The sequence below is a fragment of the Neofelis nebulosa genome, chromosome 4 (assembly GCF_028018385.1).
Source record: "Neofelis nebulosa isolate mNeoNeb1 chromosome 4, mNeoNeb1.pri, whole genome shotgun sequence".
Taxonomy (NCBI): domain Eukaryota; kingdom Metazoa; phylum Chordata; class Mammalia; order Carnivora; family Felidae; genus Neofelis; species Neofelis nebulosa.
Genome location: NC_080785.1, coordinates 1,104,236 through 1,122,600, shown reverse-complemented (window position 1 = coordinate 1,122,600; position 18,365 = coordinate 1,104,236). Strand labels below are relative to the sequence as shown.

The window sequence follows — 18,365 nt, the reverse complement described above, 5'->3', positions numbered from 1 at the left end:
GGGAGCTACACGCACGGGTCTGCCCTCCTGGATCCCTCCCAGTGACAATCATCTAGATGATTTTCCTTCTAAATGTTTGAATTTTTCTTGTAATATTATAATTTTCCTTTTGAAGAAACATGACTTTATTAATTTGAAGAAAACGCAAACACTTTCAAGATGTCAGAAATCAGATCCTGAAACACGACAAAATACCCCCGATCTATTAGGAATGTGTGCGTGTACTGTAATCTGTTCATTTCCTTTAAATTTTGTCTCGAGGTATTTCCATTTGGCTTGAAGGGCTTTGGCTCTGCCACCACGTGTGTGAGTCTCGAGCACCAGGGAGAGAGACCGCGAGGCATTTAGCAATCATCATCCACCGCTCACTCCAGACTCAGAATTAGCAGATACACAGCAAATACATGAAAAAAAAAACCACAGAATCCTCAAAATCAGGCCTAATAACCTGCACGACACGGTTAACATCAGAGAAAGAGACGTCACCTCCACTTTTGCCTCCTTTGTTCCCATTTTCACTTTCCAAAACCAGCTCCAAACCCACCGGCGCCCCTGCCTCCATCGGGGGCAGCCTCTGAATGTGCTCGGCTTTGGCAGGAGTCTGGGGAGGGGGCGGGGATCCTGGGCAGGAGAACCTGCCAAGAACGACCTCAGTCAACTTCAAGGTGAGGGAGCACTGTCTTCTGAGACCGCCAGGAGGACAAGGGCAGGCGAACGGAGAGCTGGTCTCCACACATGCGGTGCAGCAAGAAAGCCCTGGGGCTTGGGACGAGACAGGGCTTGGGGGGCAGCCAGGATGGCAGTCGAGCCTGCACGGCCGGGTCCCAGTCCCTGGGGGTGGTTGTTTCCGCCCCTTAAGGTGGCGAGGTCAGGCTCTGGCCACTCAGGGACCAGAGGGAAACGAGTCAGGTGGGCGGAAAGGAAGGAGCCAGTGCTGTGTGTGTGTGGGGGGCTCGCTGGCACCCCACCCCCACCTAGCAGGACCTCCCCGCCTGCCCGGGAGTCGGGTCAATCCAACGCCTAGACCGCACCGCACGGCTGACAGTGACACCCTTTCTGTTTGTGGGACGCAGAAACTCGGGGACAGAGATGGGGTGGCAGGGAGCTCAGGTGTCCTGCTCTGCCCTCTGAGCTGAGATGGCTCGCCACACCTCCAGGTGCAGAGACGCAGGGGTGACTGGGGCACAGTGAGCATGTCGGCCTGGGGAGGGGAGTCTGGGGTCACCATCCTACGGGTAACAACAAAGCCAAGCCTGGACGCGATCCCTCAGGAGGCAGTACAAGGAAGAAGACTGTGCCTTGGGGTCGTCAGAGCGGGGACCTCAGTGGTCAGTGAGACCTACCTGGGGGACAAGGGACCGCGGTCCAGGAGGGGGTGGCTGGTGTGGCAGCCGTGAGTCAGAGGCGGCTGAATGCAGAACCTTCAACAACCTGGGAGACCGAGCGGTGACGGGGTGCAGGGAGCAGGCGGGGGAGGCGCCGTGTATGGGAAATACGCACCGATGTTGAAGCGTTTGCTGGGAAGGCATCTCTGGCGTCGGGGTTTTACTTAACAGCGCGGGAAACGCGGGAGCGGACTGCGTGCTGACAGCCACGAGCCGGAGAGGGGGGGTGATGTGCAAGTGCAGAGGGGGCAAGAGCGGAGGGATCCCGACATTCGTCCCAGCTGGCAGCGTAGACACGGGCGGGATGCAGAGCTCTGGCGCAGGAGGCACGTGGCAGGGGCGTGGATGGAGGGGGGTGGGTGTGTGCGCACACGAGGGAGGGGAGAATCGCCAAGTGCGCGTACGGGGAACGGCCAGTGAAAGCGCTTGCAAATGACCGTCTGGCGGGTGCGGAGCCGTCCCCCGAGATCCGTGCCGGTGAGTTTGTGCTCCCTCGGCAAGAGGGTGATGGGAAAGCCAGCGAGACACGCCCTTTGACCCCCAAGCCGCAGCCCCGCGGGGGCGGAGAAAAAAAACAAACATTCGCGCCGAAGCCCGGAGGCTCCCGACAGCGCCGCCGCTGGCGGACACGGGAACGGACGGCACAGGCGGCGACGCGGGTGGCGTCCGAGGAGGTGAGCGTGAACGTGTGTGCCGGTCGAGAGAAGGGCAGACGTCGAGGCCACGGGGCTCCCAAGCCCACGGGTGAGGAGGCCAGGCCAGGAGGGAGAGGGGGTGACAGCAGCGGTGAGGCTGTCCGGACGTGGACTTGATTCGTGGTCGCGACGCGGACCCGGCGTGAGGCTCGTGGCACGGAAACGCAGAGATGGTTTGTCCACGTGAGACAGAGAGACAAAACCAATGGAGGTGACGCAGGGCTCTGTCTTGACAGGGGACAGAGAGCCCGGTCCCTCCGTGGGCCCCGGCTCCCAGCGGGAGGGGAGCTCCGCCAGGGGGAGGTCTGTCTGCCGCCCCCCACCGCAGACCCGGTCCTTGGTGCCAGGCGCCCACAGGCACCCCGTGAGAATCTTTACGGCGAGCGAGTGAACGGGGCGCTGAGCCGAGTGGCGGGGGGCCCTCTCACTGTAGACACAGAAACACGAAAGAACACACACCCCCGGAAAACCACACAAAACCGAGGCCAAAGAGAGATGGGGAGCGTCCAGATTCCAAAATGAACGGAGAAGGGAAAAGCTGGGCACGACTGGGAGCCGCTTGCAGCCGCTCGCCGGAATCTGGCAGCTCCACGTGGGTTCAAGGTGCCGGTCGGGCCACACGGGGACAGCACACACCGCCGGGGGCTGCGGGGGCTGGGGAAGCAGAGAATCTTCCTGTGAGGCTTCCCAGGGACCCAGCGAGGCGGATGCCGCGATCACCTCCCGTGACAGGGCAGGAGGCGGAGTCGTGTGGGGGGAGCCGAGACCGGGAGACCCGAAGTTCAGGGAGAAGACAGACACGAAGCTTGGGGGGCTGCAGCAGCACATCACGGGCTGGGTCGGTGACCCCCAAGCCACCGGAGGGCAGAGGGGCTCAAAGAGGGGAGCCGACCTAGGGGAGGCAGGGACCGGAGCAGGGTTTGGCCAAGATGCCGGGGAGGCGCGAGGACACGAAGTCACAACGTCCAGAACCCCCCGGTCTGAGCGGCGTCCCCCAACAGGTGGAGGGCTGGGGTCCCACCGACAGTGCTGTTCGCCCTCTGCTGTTCAGCAGCCGGCCAGGAGGGCGCCTCTGAAACCTCGCTCGGCCGGAGCGAACCGGGGGCGCAGCCCATCGCCGTGTCCCCTCTCTTTCCCGAAACTACAGGAGATCGTGTTTCCCTCAGGAAGAGGGCCCCCGGGTACCAGGCCCCGCACTGGGGTCTGGGGGGGCCGGCAGCCCCACGTCCTCACATGGACCCTGGTGGGGGGGGGGCTCCTGGTGCCAGAGCTTTCCCGGCAGAAGCAGCGTGGACTTTCTCCCCAGTCACTTCCTGCGGCAACGACTCGACACCGAACAGGACCCCCCCCCCCCCCCCCCCCCCGTGAGGATGAGGCAGGAAAGGAGGGCAGGGGCTCCCCGTCTTGGCTGCATCCCGGACCGGCAGCACGGTCGGAAGCTTCCATTGAGACTCCGACGCTCCAAGCCATCCTGGCCCTTTCTGCCACTGGCCCCGCTCCTTCCCCGGGGCTTGGGCCTTTCGGGACCCCGCGTCTCCGGGTTTCTCCTCCCCTCACTGCCTGCACGCGGGGTCGAGTGGGACGTCCTCCCTGACACACGCTCACCCTCGCGGCCCGAGCTGGGAGTGAAGGGACCAAGCACAGTGGGGTCTCTCGGGCCCGCGGAGCCTTCGCCGAGTTTCTGCCAGTCTCCTCCCCACTTTGCCCGTCACGCCAGCGGAACACGGGCGCGGGCGCTTTCTCTGCAAGGCCCTTCCCACCCGCCCGCCACTCGGCAAGCGCGGAAAGAAGCCTGTCTGTGAGGAGCAACTAATTAAAATTCTCATTTCGAGAGCCAGGACTCCCAACTGCTGAACGGCGGATTTCCCCACGAGAGCGGCTAATCTTTGAGTGGCTCCGTGGAGGGCGTCTCCGCGGTTAGCGAGGAGCACTCATAAATCAGCCGCCCCCTAGCAGTTAATGATCTGTAACGGCCCGGGCCGTGAAATCTACAATTTCGACGCGATAGCACCGGTTGGTTTGGGTCCACGCTGCCTTACGAGTGGCAGGCTGCCACCCCGGCGAGGAACCACGTCGTCCCGCGTGCGACTCACGAAGCTGCCCCGAGACGGGGAAGCGGGCGCCAGCCAGGGGGCCCAGAGGTGGGCGCCATCAGCCGCGGCTGCCGCGGGAGTGTTTGGCCGAGCACCTCTTCCTGAAGCCAGCACGGCCACCCAGTCACAGCGCGGAGGCGCTCCCACGTGCGTGGTGTCCCGGCCCAACGCGTGTCTCCACGTAACACGGCACAGTCTGCCCCGCCCCCCCCCCCCCCCCCCCAGTCCCCGGAGGGTACAAGAAATGCCTCTGGCTGGGGCACATCCACAAACTTAGCCACCACAAAACCTCTGAAGAAGGAAGTCCGTGTTTTCTGAAGACTCAGTGTTTTCCAACCCCGTGGCTGCGTTCTCAGGGGGACACCGAATCACAACTTCAAATGCCACCGAACACAGCGTCACATTCGCCAGGCTCCGTGGACCAGCGTCTTCAAGCAGCGGGAGGTAACAACTCCGGCCTCCCCCAGGTCAGCATGATGTCACACGGACCGTGTACGGCCGTCCCCCGGGTCCCCACACGGATGGGAGCGGCTCCCCAACAGGCGCGTCTCAGAGGGCAGCCCCTCCTGTACTCACCGACCCGCTTCCTGCCTGAAGAATCTCCAGTCCAGATGCTTTTTCCAGTTTGTCCTTGTTGTCAACTGTTAGGAAAAATTAAGAAGCACAGGGGTCAGCTTACAGAGCTCATCGTTCTCAAGACACTCTGAGCATTTTCCTCTATTGAAAAGCATTTCACGAAGTCACTGTGTGCAGACGGCTGAATTCAACGGCCCAGCTGTGAACGAGCCTGGAGCTGGTCCCGCTGGGCACGAGGCCCCTTCTGCCCCCCCCCCCCCCCCCCCAGAGCAGACGCACAGGGCAAGCGTCGTCACAGGGAGCTCACACGGCTGTTGCAAACACTTGCACGAGGCGTCGAATGCAGACATTCTCTGCGTACCGTGAAGTCTCATTTTAGAACTATCTGATGGCCATTCACTGAGCAATCATCGGGAGACACCCTAACCCTAGCCCATTGACCAGGGTCCGAGCTCACGAAGAAGACTCACTGGGAGGCGAGCCTGAGTACGGGCACTGACTCCAGCAGTGCCGGGGGCCGCCCCGTCCCTCATCCGCGCCCTACTTTGCCCCTGACTTAGAACGAGGGGGACCGGCAGAGGACGATGACCCTCCATATGAGACCAAGGGAAGTGAGCTCTGGAACAATTAGCAGATGTAAATGAAAACCCGGCAATCCTAACGCCCGCACCGCAAACCCACCTGCCCCCACTTTGTCGGGAAGAAGTCGTGTCACGAAGCAATTGACCTTGGCTTACAAATCTGCAGCAGTGTTCTTTCGGGTAAAGCCCATGTCATTTTGGAAATGAATACCAGGAAAAACACAACTTTATTGCAGACCCTAAGAATGAAGAGTGTCTTGCAATTGTGGTTAATGCCGAACGAGAACAAGAAAATAGCGGTTACTTCCAACTCTTACTGTCCTGCACCCACGTTAATCTTGGGTGATGGGATTATATCTCGTAGAGGGTTACAAACAGGAGCCCGCTGTAGCCTGTCTGCCCACCTCGGGGCCTCTCATCGTCTTGTACCAAGTTTTTCCCCGTGAACAAATGAACATTATTTTTTACACGCAGGTAATTATCCCCGCGCTGAGAGAACGAGGCAGACACAACCCCGTCTGGGCTGGAGAGGCAAATGCTTTCAGACCCTTCAGTGGGTGCAGGGCCAGAGAGAGGGCAGGGGGAAGGGGTGTCCCAATGTAAACCCCGAATGGAGGGGAACAGTCTTGAAGAGCCAGAGTACAAAGCAATCGATCTTAATGTTCTTCTGCGAACAAAGGAAACACTTTACTGAATGTCAAGCTACTTTTGGGGGGAATAATAGTGAGCTCTTAAATAGGCTGAGAAGGAGAAAGCGCATGAAAAGGGTATTTTAAAGGGACTGCACTTACTGCTACAGAGGAGTACCCGATATTTCAGGGTCAGGGATGAAAAAGCCAGTCTGACAATAATAACGCAGAGAACCCAGTCCGAGGGTCAGCAAACCTCCCAGAGAAGGCGGGGTGGTAGGTGTGCTGGGCGGGGCAGGCCAGGGGTCTGCGTGAAGGCACAGGGATCCTACCCAAGGGGACGTCCTGGTGGTGTCCCAACAAAACCTCCTCCACAAAGCCGGCGGCAGGTGATCTCCCCCCACCAAGCAGAGGGCCGGACGCTGGCCATCCTCCTGTTTGCAGGGCAAAGTTAGGACCCTTCCGCAGGCTTGCCGACCAGTCCCCTAGGCCCCAGGCCCTTTCCTGCACCAGAAATGCACGCTGGCCTCAGCTCGAGGGAAGCAGGATCGCCCTCCAAGCAGCCCAAGCCCCGGGTGCTGGGAGGCCTTCCCGGCAGCGACTCCTGCCGGGGTCCCCACAGGTCTCAGAGCCACGCATCGCAGACTCACCACACCCCCAGGACACTCGGTTATCCAGCCTTCCCACTGCCCGGAAACGGCGACACAAATGACCTCCAGTGAGCAGATGACAGTAAAATGCGGTGACTGAACCATGCAGGGCTGAGTGGGTACCGAGTCCTTTGGGTTTTTTTGACTGTGTTCTAATAAAACTTTATGGACTTCACAGCTTGAATTTCATATGATTTTAATGTGTCATGAAATACTATTATTTTGATATTGCCCTAATTCAAAATTCAGAAATTATTCTTAGATCACAGGCCATACAAAACCAGGTGACAGGTTAGATTTGGCCCATAGGTCATAGTAACGGACCCCTATTGTAGATCCAGCAAAAGTCTTTTGTTTTCAACGGCTTTAAATGTGAGTGGGTGGAACGTCCTTCAGCTGCGTTGAATGTCTGGCTCCCACTATCCCTGAAAACAAGGAAAGGAGCCCCAGGGGAGCACGGCAGCCCGCCCCCACCCCAGCTTCCAGGAACTCTCGCCCCGTTTACAGCCCGATGTGTCCTGTTTCCTGGACTCCCCCACGTCTGACCCGTCACGGTGCTGCGTGCACGCGTGGCCCGCGGACCGGCTGCCGCCCGCATGCTGTCCGTTACAGGCCTTCTGAGGAAGGGTCTGCGTTCCCCAGTTCTACCGGACCACTTGCCACTGGCACCTTCTGACCAACCCCAGAAAGTTCTGGAAGGGGCACTGGCTGCTTGGTAGGCTCTTTGGGAAACGCTGCGTCACCAACACCGATGGACAAGCACGGGCCGTGTGTGGGAAAGCGGTGCCGTCACAGCCCGACCCACGGCTGCGCTCGCAGGTCGATGTGGCTGCTGGTTCTGACACAGGTCGTCGATAAACACAAAGCGATCTGGGGACCAGGGGGCATCGCATTATGGTTTAATCGCTGGTCTCCGCTTTTTTAGTGGCACGCAAGACAAAATGATGGCCTCTGAGAGCTGGCGCAATGCGGCGCCCACATGTGCCCCGGGTCCCCGTGATGCCCCGGAGGCCGCCGGGACCGTGCGTCCGCTTCTCGGGGCCCGGGCGGCGCTCGTGAGGCTCCGCCAGCCCAGGGCCTCCCAAAGCCGTCCTGGCCTTTTACAGAGGAGGTCACTCAGCTCCAACCAATCGGCCACTGAGACACGCAGCCCGAGCCCGGGAGTAGCGGGCGCAGGGCCTGGTTCAGGCTCCTGAACGGATCAAAGTGAGACGGAAGCCAAAGTCCACATAATCAAGCCCCAAATCACAACAGCAGCAAGGATGCCCCTGCCAGGCACCAAGGAGCAGTCCGTAACCTCCGTTAGTCCTAAACCACCTGGGATTTGTATCACGTGGTCTCCTCCTCAGAAATGGGGAAGCCGAGGGAGCACGGTGTGTGGCCCGGAGCCATGGGCAGGGCCGTCTCGGGCGGTGTGGGCTTGTCAGGAATACGGCGGCCCCACGGCTTAAGGACGGACATCGACTTCCCACAGCGCTGGGGGCCACGCACCCCACACGGAGCGGGTGGTGGGCTGCGTGTCTGGGGAGGACCCTCTTCCCCGCTGCAGGCCGCTGCCCCCCAAGGTGCCCACACGTGGTGGAGGGGCTCTCCCTTCCTCTTCTCACGTGGACCCCAATCCCGCCGGATTAGGGCCCCCTCCTCATGACCTCGTCTGACCCTTACTATCCCCGTGTCCGTAAACACAGTCAGCCTGGGGGTGGGGACTCCACATATGCATCTGGGGGCACGAGCCGGCCCCCAGCTCCAGGCCCGTCGGTGATTCTGTCCAGCGACACCCCCGGGCTGACCCGCCCAGACTCCACGTCCCGCGAGTGGCCAGGAAACGCCAGGCCGATGGGGCGGCTGCGGGAAAGGACCCGTCGTGAGACCCTCAGGAGTCTCAGGCGTGCTCGGGCGCATGGGCACCAGGCTCTGGGCCCCAGAAGCGGCGGGCTTCCGCTCCCAGACTCCCCGCTGTCCACATTCTCTGTCCTCTGTGCTCTGCAAATACCAACGGTCGCCGAGGGACCGCCATCCCGTGCCAGCCACCCTTTGTGGGCCACTCCTGGCCTCACCGCGCAGGGAGTTTCCAACGGCAAGCCGCGGGCACGCAGGAAGACCGGCTGTGGTCCTGCGCATGGTCCTCTGCCTCACCCAGCCTCGGTTTTGCCCTCAAGCTTGAGGACACCGTCTGTTTGCTCATTGCTCTAAGATGCCAACAACCTGTGGTCTCTGAGGCTATTGATGTGTTCATCGATGCTTCTCTGCTTCAGCGTCTGAATGCACCTGAGTGTCCCTCCGGGCCGCCTGCTGGGTGACCTGGGTTAAGGCCCAGCTTCCCCATCAGCATCACTGTGTCCGTGAACCCCCCGCTCTGAGCCCCACTCGCTCTGAGAGCCACGCAGCCACCCCTTCCACACAACGTGGCCGCCGGCCGGCGCCTGCTCTCTCTTTGTCCTACAGACAGCTCTCCTGTTCTTTTCAGCGCAAGTGGCCCTGGAACGGAAGCCATCCCAGCCAGCTCCGGCACGTTCCGTGATGCCCAGGCCACTCGGACATCCTCCTCCGCGCGGCCCCACACGTTTGCCGTTTCGGGGAATTCCCTCCGAGAGTGCCCCCAGCCAGGGCACCTCCTTCCAGAAATCCCTTCTGCCGGGTGCAACAGAGACACGAACACCCTCTGCCTCACCCTGGACCCCACGCGCACGGCACCGCCCCCTCAAGCGTCTGGCCTGTGCCCACACCGCTCCCTACATCGCTGTCTAAGCGAAGGACCACTTTCTAGGCACGCCACGGCAACACGGCCATTTTGTTTGGTCTTTGGCTAAAGGATTTTAAGAAAAGACAAACCTACTGGCATTCCATCAGGTGTCAGTTCCACGCTATTTTTGTGGCCTCGTGTGGACTCTGACCTGGTGGGTCCGAGCTGGACGGCAGGGCCAGGGAGTGGAAACCCTGCGAGAAGCTGTTTTAATAAAGCCGAGAACAATGCATAAAGCCCATTTTTATCTTCAAGGGAGACAAAAAGGAAGTCCTTTAAAATTAAATTCACCAGATGAAGGATATGCAAATCACCTGGAGAAGCGGAACCCTACAATGTTCTCAAAATTCTGCAATAGCCTATTTAATTAGTGTTTTAATTTATCAGAAAAATTCCCTGCGCTGGACAACTGGTGCAGCGTCCCTGTAATTAGGCACGCAGTGACAGCACAGCGCGGGTGCGTCCTCGGCCCCGCCGCTTGAACTGAAGGGCGGGCAGAAGTCTCTTCTGAGAGCTAAACCGGGACGGGACAATTTAACGGCTGTGCTCCGTTAGAGGGAACACGGAGTGGGAGCAGGGAGCAGGGAGCAGGGAGCAGGGGCGGGTGAGGCGGGTGGTGGAAGCTGGCCCCCTTCGGGGTGGCCCGTGGCCCCTGCGGGCACAGCCCACTGCCGGGGGCACAGAGCTGCACCTGTGCACATTTCCATGGAAAACCTCCTCCGCTCTGACACCCACAGGGGCATCTGTGAAAGGGAGTGGAGCTTCTGGCTCATCGGGGGACCTCAGAGTGGACCTGCTGGCTCCTCCTTCGCCTGGGGGTGGGATGCCACACACTTTCCTCGGGGATGTCTCCCTGCTTGGACCCTGCCGGGCTGCAGCCAGTGCTGGGGAGGGGAGGGGCAGGCCCGAGAGGAAGCTGCACCCGCCAGGGCACCACCCAGGAGCTCCGCCAGCCCTGCCCACGTCCTCCTTTCCTTGGTGGGGTGAAGAAGTGTTACAGGGCGGGGGATGAGCTGAGCACCCCCAGGCCCTGCCCTGGGGCGAGGGCACCAGCTGAGCACCCCCAGAACCAACATTGCAGCCCAGTCTTCTCAGGGCAGGGGATCATTACCGGAATTTAAACAACAACAAAAAGGGAATGTTCCTGCTTAATTTCAGCTCATTCTTTTTCCACACAAGCCTCTCCTAGGAGGCCAGAGTCGGAGGATGAGGCCCGTGGACATGACTCCTCTCCCACCTCAGGGTATTGGCTGAACGCCGGTCTGGGAAGTTACAGATGCCCCAAACCATGTTCTCCTGGATGGTAACAGGTATCGGGCAAAATGGGGTCTCTGTTCACACAAGTGTGGGAAACGCAGAGCTAAATAGAGCCGAACACACGTAAACACACCCGTTAGCCTCCTCAGAGCCTTTAATGTGCTCTAGTGCCTTGTGGCCCCCCTGAAGGTACATGGGACTGATGGCCACGCCGGACGGGCTGGGGACCACGTCGGACCACGGGGAGGGGCCGGCGGGGGGAGGGGCGGGGAGCCGCTCATCCCCCTGGCCTGCGTCTCGGGCTCCCGATGCTGGGACCCTCTTGCGGGCGGACAGGCACCCACCCAACCCTGCAGAGACCTAGACGCTTACGCAGACAGAGCTGTGGCTTTGTGACAAAGTGGGATCACTGGAGCGCCTGGAGCCCAAGAAAGCTGACAGGTGGTGAGGGGGCCGCTGCCACCTAGGGAAGGAGCAGCCACGTGCAAGCTCGTCACGGTCACTGTGGGAGCAAAGGGCCAGGGGGCCTTGGGGTGATGGGGGGCAGACGTCCCAACCATGGACAGTGGAGGGGGGTGCAGACACAGGTGCAAGGCCTGCGGGATGTGGAAGGGGCGCCAACGGTGGACGCCAAGCCCAGGCCCCACGGCTGCCCACTTCCTGTGGGCGTCACGGGGCCCTGCCAGCAGGCGGTGTCCCGATGCTGGTACTACAAAGAATTCTTTGGGCTTATCATCTGGCCGTGGCCCCTTCAGAGTTTTGTGCTGCTCTGATCTGAGCGGTTGGCTGGAGGCTGGGCCCATCGCACCTAGAGAACGTGCTGGCCTCTCCCATCCGCTCTGCGGCGAGCCCCATCCTCGAGAAGGGGGTCTTGGTCCTTTGCAAACAAGATGCCCTGGGGCGGGGGAGGCGCTGGGCTGGTGGCACTGCACCCCTCACTCGTGGGTCCCCCTGTGGCACGGGCCCAGAGTCCTGGGCCGGCCCTGTCTCTCCCCTGCCCCGCAGACGGCCCCGGGGCCGGGGCGGCCATGTGCCCTGCAAACCCCCCACGAGGGGCAGAGACACACGTGGGACCCCTGGCCCAGGGGGCCCGGCTCGCAGCCCGCACCCGCGGCCTCTGTCCTCTGAAGGTGACCCGTCACTGCTGCCCAGACACAGAGTGGCTTGTCAACCCTCTCCGAGCCAGAAAGCAAGATTCCTGCCTGAAGAAGCTTCATCTCCCTGCCACGCGGAGCATCCACACGCTCTTGTACCGCGTTTGTGGTTCTGGACTTTGCGTGGATGAGCGCCGGATCTCAGCAGTCGCACACGCTGCAATGCCGAGCGAGCCCTGTTCCCGACCCCCTGTGTCAGCCAGTCTAGACGAGCACGCAGGAACCACGTGCTGCCTCTTTCCACCGGCGACCAGGTGCCCGCGGAAGCCAGAAACCCACAGGCTTTGTTTTTATAACAATGACTACAAGCGGATCAAATTTGCAAAACACAGAATTAAAAATTCATCTTCACTTGAACACTTGATTTAAAGCTTTGTTATCTATTACTATATTTTGTCTTCTAACCGTAATAGACCATTTTGAGTATTCTTAAAGAAAAATAACCTTTTTGAAGATACAGGCATCATTTTAATTTTCAGCTTGATACGTATTTTATACTTTTGATGAAAACACCTTTACGTTTTCTACTCTGTGCAATTATACTTGGATCATTCCCGTCTAAATGCACAGATTTTATGAAAATCTTGGTAAACAGCATAATTAGTGATTTTCTGAAATAAGGGGAAGAAAAGACACAAGTATGCAACAATTAGGAATTATATTCTTTAACTTATTACTCAGTAAACTCTGCTAGTCCATCAAGAAAACAGCCAAACATACATGACAATGATTCAGTCCGGCTGTCTTTTATTATTTGCCTGATTTTCAGAAGTAAAAACTATAGCTCTATGCATATTTAAACAAAATTTTTCATTATGAATATATATTTCAAAGTATGAAGATAAAATTTTAAAAAATTTAATGTTTATTTTTTGACAGAGACAGAACACAAGCAGGGGAGGGGCAGATCCGATGCAGGCTCCGGGCTCCGAGCCGTCAGCACAGAGCCCAACATGGGGCTCAAACTCATGGACCATGAGATCGTGACCTGAGCCATCCAGGTTCCCCCAACGTTTTTTAATGTTTATTTACTTATCTTGAGTGAGACAAAGGGAGAGAGACAGAGCACTCGCAGGCAGGGGAGCAGCAGAGAGAGACGGAAAGAGAGAATCCCACGTGGGCTCCACAGTGTCAGCACAGAGCCTGACGTGGGGCTCGAACCCATGAGCTCATGACCTGAGCCGAAATCGAGTGACGGACCCATAACCTACTGAGCCACTCAGGCGCCCCTCATGATCAATTTTTTTAACAGCTTGTTAATGTGATGTAGACCCTTAAATCTTAGAAACTGGCGTGGGGTTGCTGTTTGCACTACGCCGCGGGCCCCTCCGGCGTTCGAGGTGGGCTGACGGCCATCACGGCAGACTCACGGTCCTGTGAGGACGCAGGTCATTCCAAAATTCCTCTCTGCAGAGCCCTCCTGGGGGGTCCCATCTGCACGGGGTCCCTGCCACAGGTGCAAGGCTTTCACCAGCTGACCCTAGTCATCTGTGGCTCCTTCCCTCTTTGAACACCCCCCCCCCCGGAGGTACGCTCCTGCTTCAGGGCCTTTGCACATGCTTTCTGTTCCCGGGGCCCAGTATCCACAGGGCTCCCCTCCCTCACGTGTCAGTTTATTGCTGCCCAGTAGAAGACAGCCCCATTGCCTGGACTGCCCACCTGTCTCTGCTTTCTGCACCCCCCCCCAACTAGGGTGCAAACCCAACAAACCCAGCAGGATTCAGTCCGCGTGGCAGGATTGCCCCGGAGCCCAGCACAGTGCCAGGCACTTGGGAGGGCATCAGTGGCGACTCTCGCTTCATGGAATGAGGAAATGAGTTCAGCCCCCAGCGGGAGGGGGCACCGTGACCACGAGCACTTATCACTGCTACTGTGGCTGCTGCCGGTGGACGATCTCACCCTCCCCATGCTATCACCCTCCCCATGCTAGTTTTCAAACCAAAGTGTGGCCCAAAGAGACGCCTGAGGATGCCTTGTTGTCACGACGCTCTTCTGATGGGACCCGCTGCTCCCTGAGCGCCGGTTCAAGACTGTCTGAAAGCACATGCGTTCTCACGCACCTGCTGGAGCATCGGGCCTCCCGTCTCCCTCGCGGCCACACGGAACTGATCGTTGGCGCAGGAAGAGAGCCTCCCGGACAGCCGTGGGCAGCAGGCTCTTGGGCTGGCCTTGGTGAGCCACCGGCGGCAGGGCACGTCTCTAATGTGCCATAGCAACGCGAACACAGGGAAATGTTTTGATGTGAGTCATCTCAAGTCAAAAAGCAACTGCTGAAAGTCACATGTCGCCACGATATTTGGACATTTAATTTTGTTAGCTGTCAGGAAGAATTAAAATGACCCCGGAACGCGACTGCTTTCCTGACAATTATTTACTACCAGAGAAGCCATTTAAAGCCTAATTCTAAGAGGGAAAACAGAAGGGGGGTGGGCGCTCTCTGTTCTTTCCCCGGCCTGGAAATGGAGGTCTCATCAGCTTTGTCCCGCAAGGAAATGGGTCCTCTGTCTGCTCTGGTCTCCGGAGGCACTGGACGAAGGGAATGGAGACTCGCCCGTTCCGGGACAAGAAGAGTGACGGCAGGAGGAGCCCCCATCCCTGTGCCCGAGGCTGGTGCCAGACCGCAGGGCGGCGTGGGTGTGCCCTGCACAGACCTGCTCGCAGGGCCACCCCCCACGAGGGGTCTGCTCACCGGCCAGTCTTTCCACACACCCGTTTGCAGTTGGAAAAGATGGCTGAAGCAACCCGCCAATGCTCGTTTCTTTTTTTTTTTTTTTTAATTTTTTTTTTGACATTTATTTATCTCTGAGAGAGAGAGAGAGACAGAGACAGAGCGTGAGAGGGGTAGGGACAGAGAGAGAGGGAGACACAGAATCTGAAGCAGGCACCAGGCTCCGAGCTGTCAGCACAGAGCCCAACGTGGGGCTTGAACTCACAAGCTGTGAGATCATGACCTGAGCTGAAGTGGGATGCTTAACCCACTGAGCCACCCAGGCGCCCCCCAATGCTCATTTCTACACACACAACCAGAGCCTCACTCTGCTGGCGAGGGAAACAGCGGGGTTCTTTCGGTCAATAAAATAAACGCATTTTTTATGTACGCGCAGTATATATCGTTTTACTAAACACGTCACGAGATCCTGCAGATATGTCCCCAGCTTTCTCCCGACAACTTTCCCTTGAAGGTTAGAAATATTTTTTGTTAATTTACAATTCAAAAATATCAACGTTTTATATTTGTATTTAATTAAGTATTAGATACCAATGAACATTTATAAAGCACGTGTTGTGTATAAAGAACAGTGACAGCAAACGCCCGGGATACCTATGCCCCGAAAAAGACATGGAACCTTACAATCCCGCGAATGCTGCATGGTCACACCCCTCCTCCCCGTCAGACACGAGTTCCCTGGACTTGGGTGGATCCTTTCCTTTCCTGTAGACTTTTCCACACGTGTAGGTTGCTTAGTTTTGCTGGGGTTGAGGGTAGCATGGTGGGATGATGACGTGTATGTTCTCTCGGACTTGTCTCTGTTGCTAACGTGTGTCTGAGGCCGTGAGCTTCTGTGGTTCTGTGAGGCACCGTGGTATGTGCATCCTCGCTGCTGCGTGGCCTTAGTCCGTGTGTCCTCGCTGCCGTGTGGCACTGTGGTCTGTGTGTCCCCGTGTCCTCGCTGTCATGTGGCTGCGGTCCGTGTGTCCTCGCTGCCGTGCGGCCATGGTCCGTGCGTCCTCGCTGCCACGCAGCTACATCACGTGCATCCATTCAAACATCCAACCCAACGGGCACCCGTGGCGTTCCACCCGCCCTCCCGCCACCTCCCACCTGGGGCCGCCGGGCGCATCCTTGTCTGTGTCTCTGGCCCGTGGACAGACTTTTCTCCGGTGGAACCGCTGGAACATGCCTGTCCCACAGTGGTTGCCCCGGCAGTCGGCTTGTAAGAGTTTCTGTTGCCCCCATCAGCTTCCAGACTTAACACCGTGGCCAGTCTGGTGGGTGCAACGCTGTGTCTCACGGCACTCTCCAGGTGCATTCCTCCGGGTCCCGGTCGGTGTCTTCCTGTGCCTTACTCACACTCGTGCTCCCTCGGGTGTGAAATTCTTGTTCGTACCTCTTGCTCATTTTTCTGTCGGGTTGTCTTTTTCTTATTGCTTTGTTGTTCTTCAAACATTCTGCACACGAATACTTTGTCAGTTGTGGGGGTTATTCAGCGCTTAGCTCAGGTTGTGGTTTGGCTTTATAAATTTCCTAATTTTAATACACTCCGATGTATCATTTTCATTAAGATTTGCACTTTGGGTGTCTTGTTTACAAATTCTCCTCTATCCCAAGATCATAAAGATATCATTTCATATTTTCTTTTAAAAGCTTTCAGTTTTGCCTTCACATGTGAGTCTTAGATCCAAGAACTGATTGTGTATGAGGACAGGTTTTTGCCCCTAATTGGACACCCAGGATTCCCAGGATGGTTCACTGAAAAAGCCATCGTCCTCCTCTCTGATCTGCCGTGCCAGCTCTCCCAGCTTCTGTCAGTTCCTCAGCAAGCTGGGCCTCCTCCGCCCCGGGTCCTGCGTCGGCCCCGGGTCCTGCCTCCGCCCCCAGCCCTTCCGGGTCACGCCCCTTCGCGGGAAGGCCGAGCCTGACCCTGTTTTCTTCCGCCCGGGTGCCTGCGGCTCTGGCTCTTTGCACTTACCCTCAGCTGGTCAGCTCTCCAAATAAATATAAAACAAATTTTTAAAAACCTGCTGGGATTTTTGTTAAAATGTTATTGAATCTGAAGGTTCGGGAGACTTAACATCGTTATTCTCAGCGTGCGGTGTTGTAAACCTCACCGCATATGTGGGTCATCTTTCACAGCTTCTAATACGGTTTTATAATTTTCTCCATGAAAGTCTTATACACTTAAATAAATACTCCTGGTATCTTCTTTTTTTAACGGTAAATGATGATCGTTTTTTGAAACTGTACTTTTAACTTTTTTCTAAGTACAGAAACGCAATTAGCTTTCGCCCATGATCTCACATACGGGGGCCCATCTCAGTGCCTCGCGGTAGTAATTCATCTGGGTTTTCCTTTGTGTTTTTGAATAAATAATGAGATCCGCCTGTAAATAGTTATGGGTTTTTCTTCCTTTCCGATGATGACTTCTATTTCTTCCTCCTGCACGATGGCAGGACCCTCCTACAGGATACTTATTAAACGCAGTGACACCACACATCCTTAGCGTATTCCCACTGCTAAAGGGAATATATTCAGTGTTTCACTGTGAAGGAACGTATTTCTGTAGGTCGCTTTTAATCAAGTTAACAAACCTGTCCTATTTTAAAGCATTTTCATTACGAATGAATGTTAAATTTTTTATCAAAATCTATTAGGAAAACAGTGATTTTTCTTCATTAATCTATTAATGTGGTCAATTACGTTACCTATCTTTCTAACGTTAGAACTTAAATTGTTCGTGATGTATTTAACATTTTTTGTAATGTTCAATGTTTATTTATTTTTGACAGAAAGAGAGAGAGAGAGAGGAAGCATGAGTGGCAGAGGGGCAGAGAGAGAGGTAGACACAGAACCCGAAGCAGGCTCTAGGCTCTGAGCTGTCAGCACATAGCCTGACGTGGGGCTCAAACCCATGAGCCGTGAGATCGTGACCTGAGCCCAAGTCGGACGCTCAACTGACGGAGCCCCCGAGGAGCCCCTGGCCACCAGCTTTCTTAATGTTTATTTATTTTTGGGAGAGAGAGAGACAGAGACAGAGACAGAGACAGAGACAGAGCATGAATGGGGGAGGGGCAGAGACAGAGGTAGACACAGAACCCGAAGCAGGCTCCAGGCTCCGAGCCATCAGCACGGAGACCGACGCGGAGCTCCAACCCGTGAACCACGAGATCGTGACCTGAGCCGAAGTCGGACGCTCGACCGACTGAGCCACCCAGGCACCCCTATCGTGTATTTTTTAAATAAATTGCTAGATTTAATCTTTTGTATTTGGTTTAGTTTGCGCATCTATGTTTTTGAGGGACACTACTCATTTCTCTTCCCTGTACTATCTTTATTGAGTTTCGGGACTGGGGGGACTCAGCTCAGGAGCGGAGTGGTGGGGTGCTTAGTGTAACGCTGGGTTTCTTTGGGTGTGTGAAACAAGATCTCACACAAATGTGGGGCTGGGATTTTCTTTGTGGGAAGACTTTTAACTACTAATTCAATTTCCTCCTCACTCGTAGGACTGTTACGGCTTTCTAGTTCTCTATTTTGGTCACATTATCTAAATTTCTAAATACAGCACCCCTTGTCCACGCCACCCTCAGTTCCCAATGTTATTTCTGGCTTTTCTCTTTTGTCCTGATCATTTACACCAGAGATGTTTCAACTCTATCCATTTTTTCAAAGGAGAAACTCTTACTTTGCTTTCCTCTTTGTTTGGTCTTTTATTTCTGCTTTTGTATTTATTTCCTTCCTTCTACTTCACTTGAGTTTATTCTGTTGTGTTTTTCCAAATTCTTAACTTTAAGACTTAATTAGTTTTATGTTGTTTCTTTTCTAATATAAACAGTCAATGTAATAATGTTCTCTCAACTTTCTACTCAGGGCAAACTCTTTCACG

The 18,365-nt window shown here is 56.4% G+C and overlaps 1 protein-coding gene across 6 annotated transcripts in view; it reads right to left on the bottom strand.

The window, feature by feature from the left end:
• The window catches only part of PTPRN2 (protein tyrosine phosphatase receptor type N2), an 831,667-nt gene that overhangs the window by 266,750 nt on the left and 546,552 nt on the right, over positions 1-18,365 (bottom strand). For all 6 annotated transcript variants that reach the window (XM_058723632.1, XM_058723627.1, XM_058723630.1 and 3 more), the window contains one exon: positions 4,750-4,814. In XM_058723632.1, the coding sequence (XP_058579615.1) occupies positions 4,750-4,814 (65 nt within the window). The remainder of the gene's footprint in view (positions 1-4,749; positions 4,815-18,365) is intronic.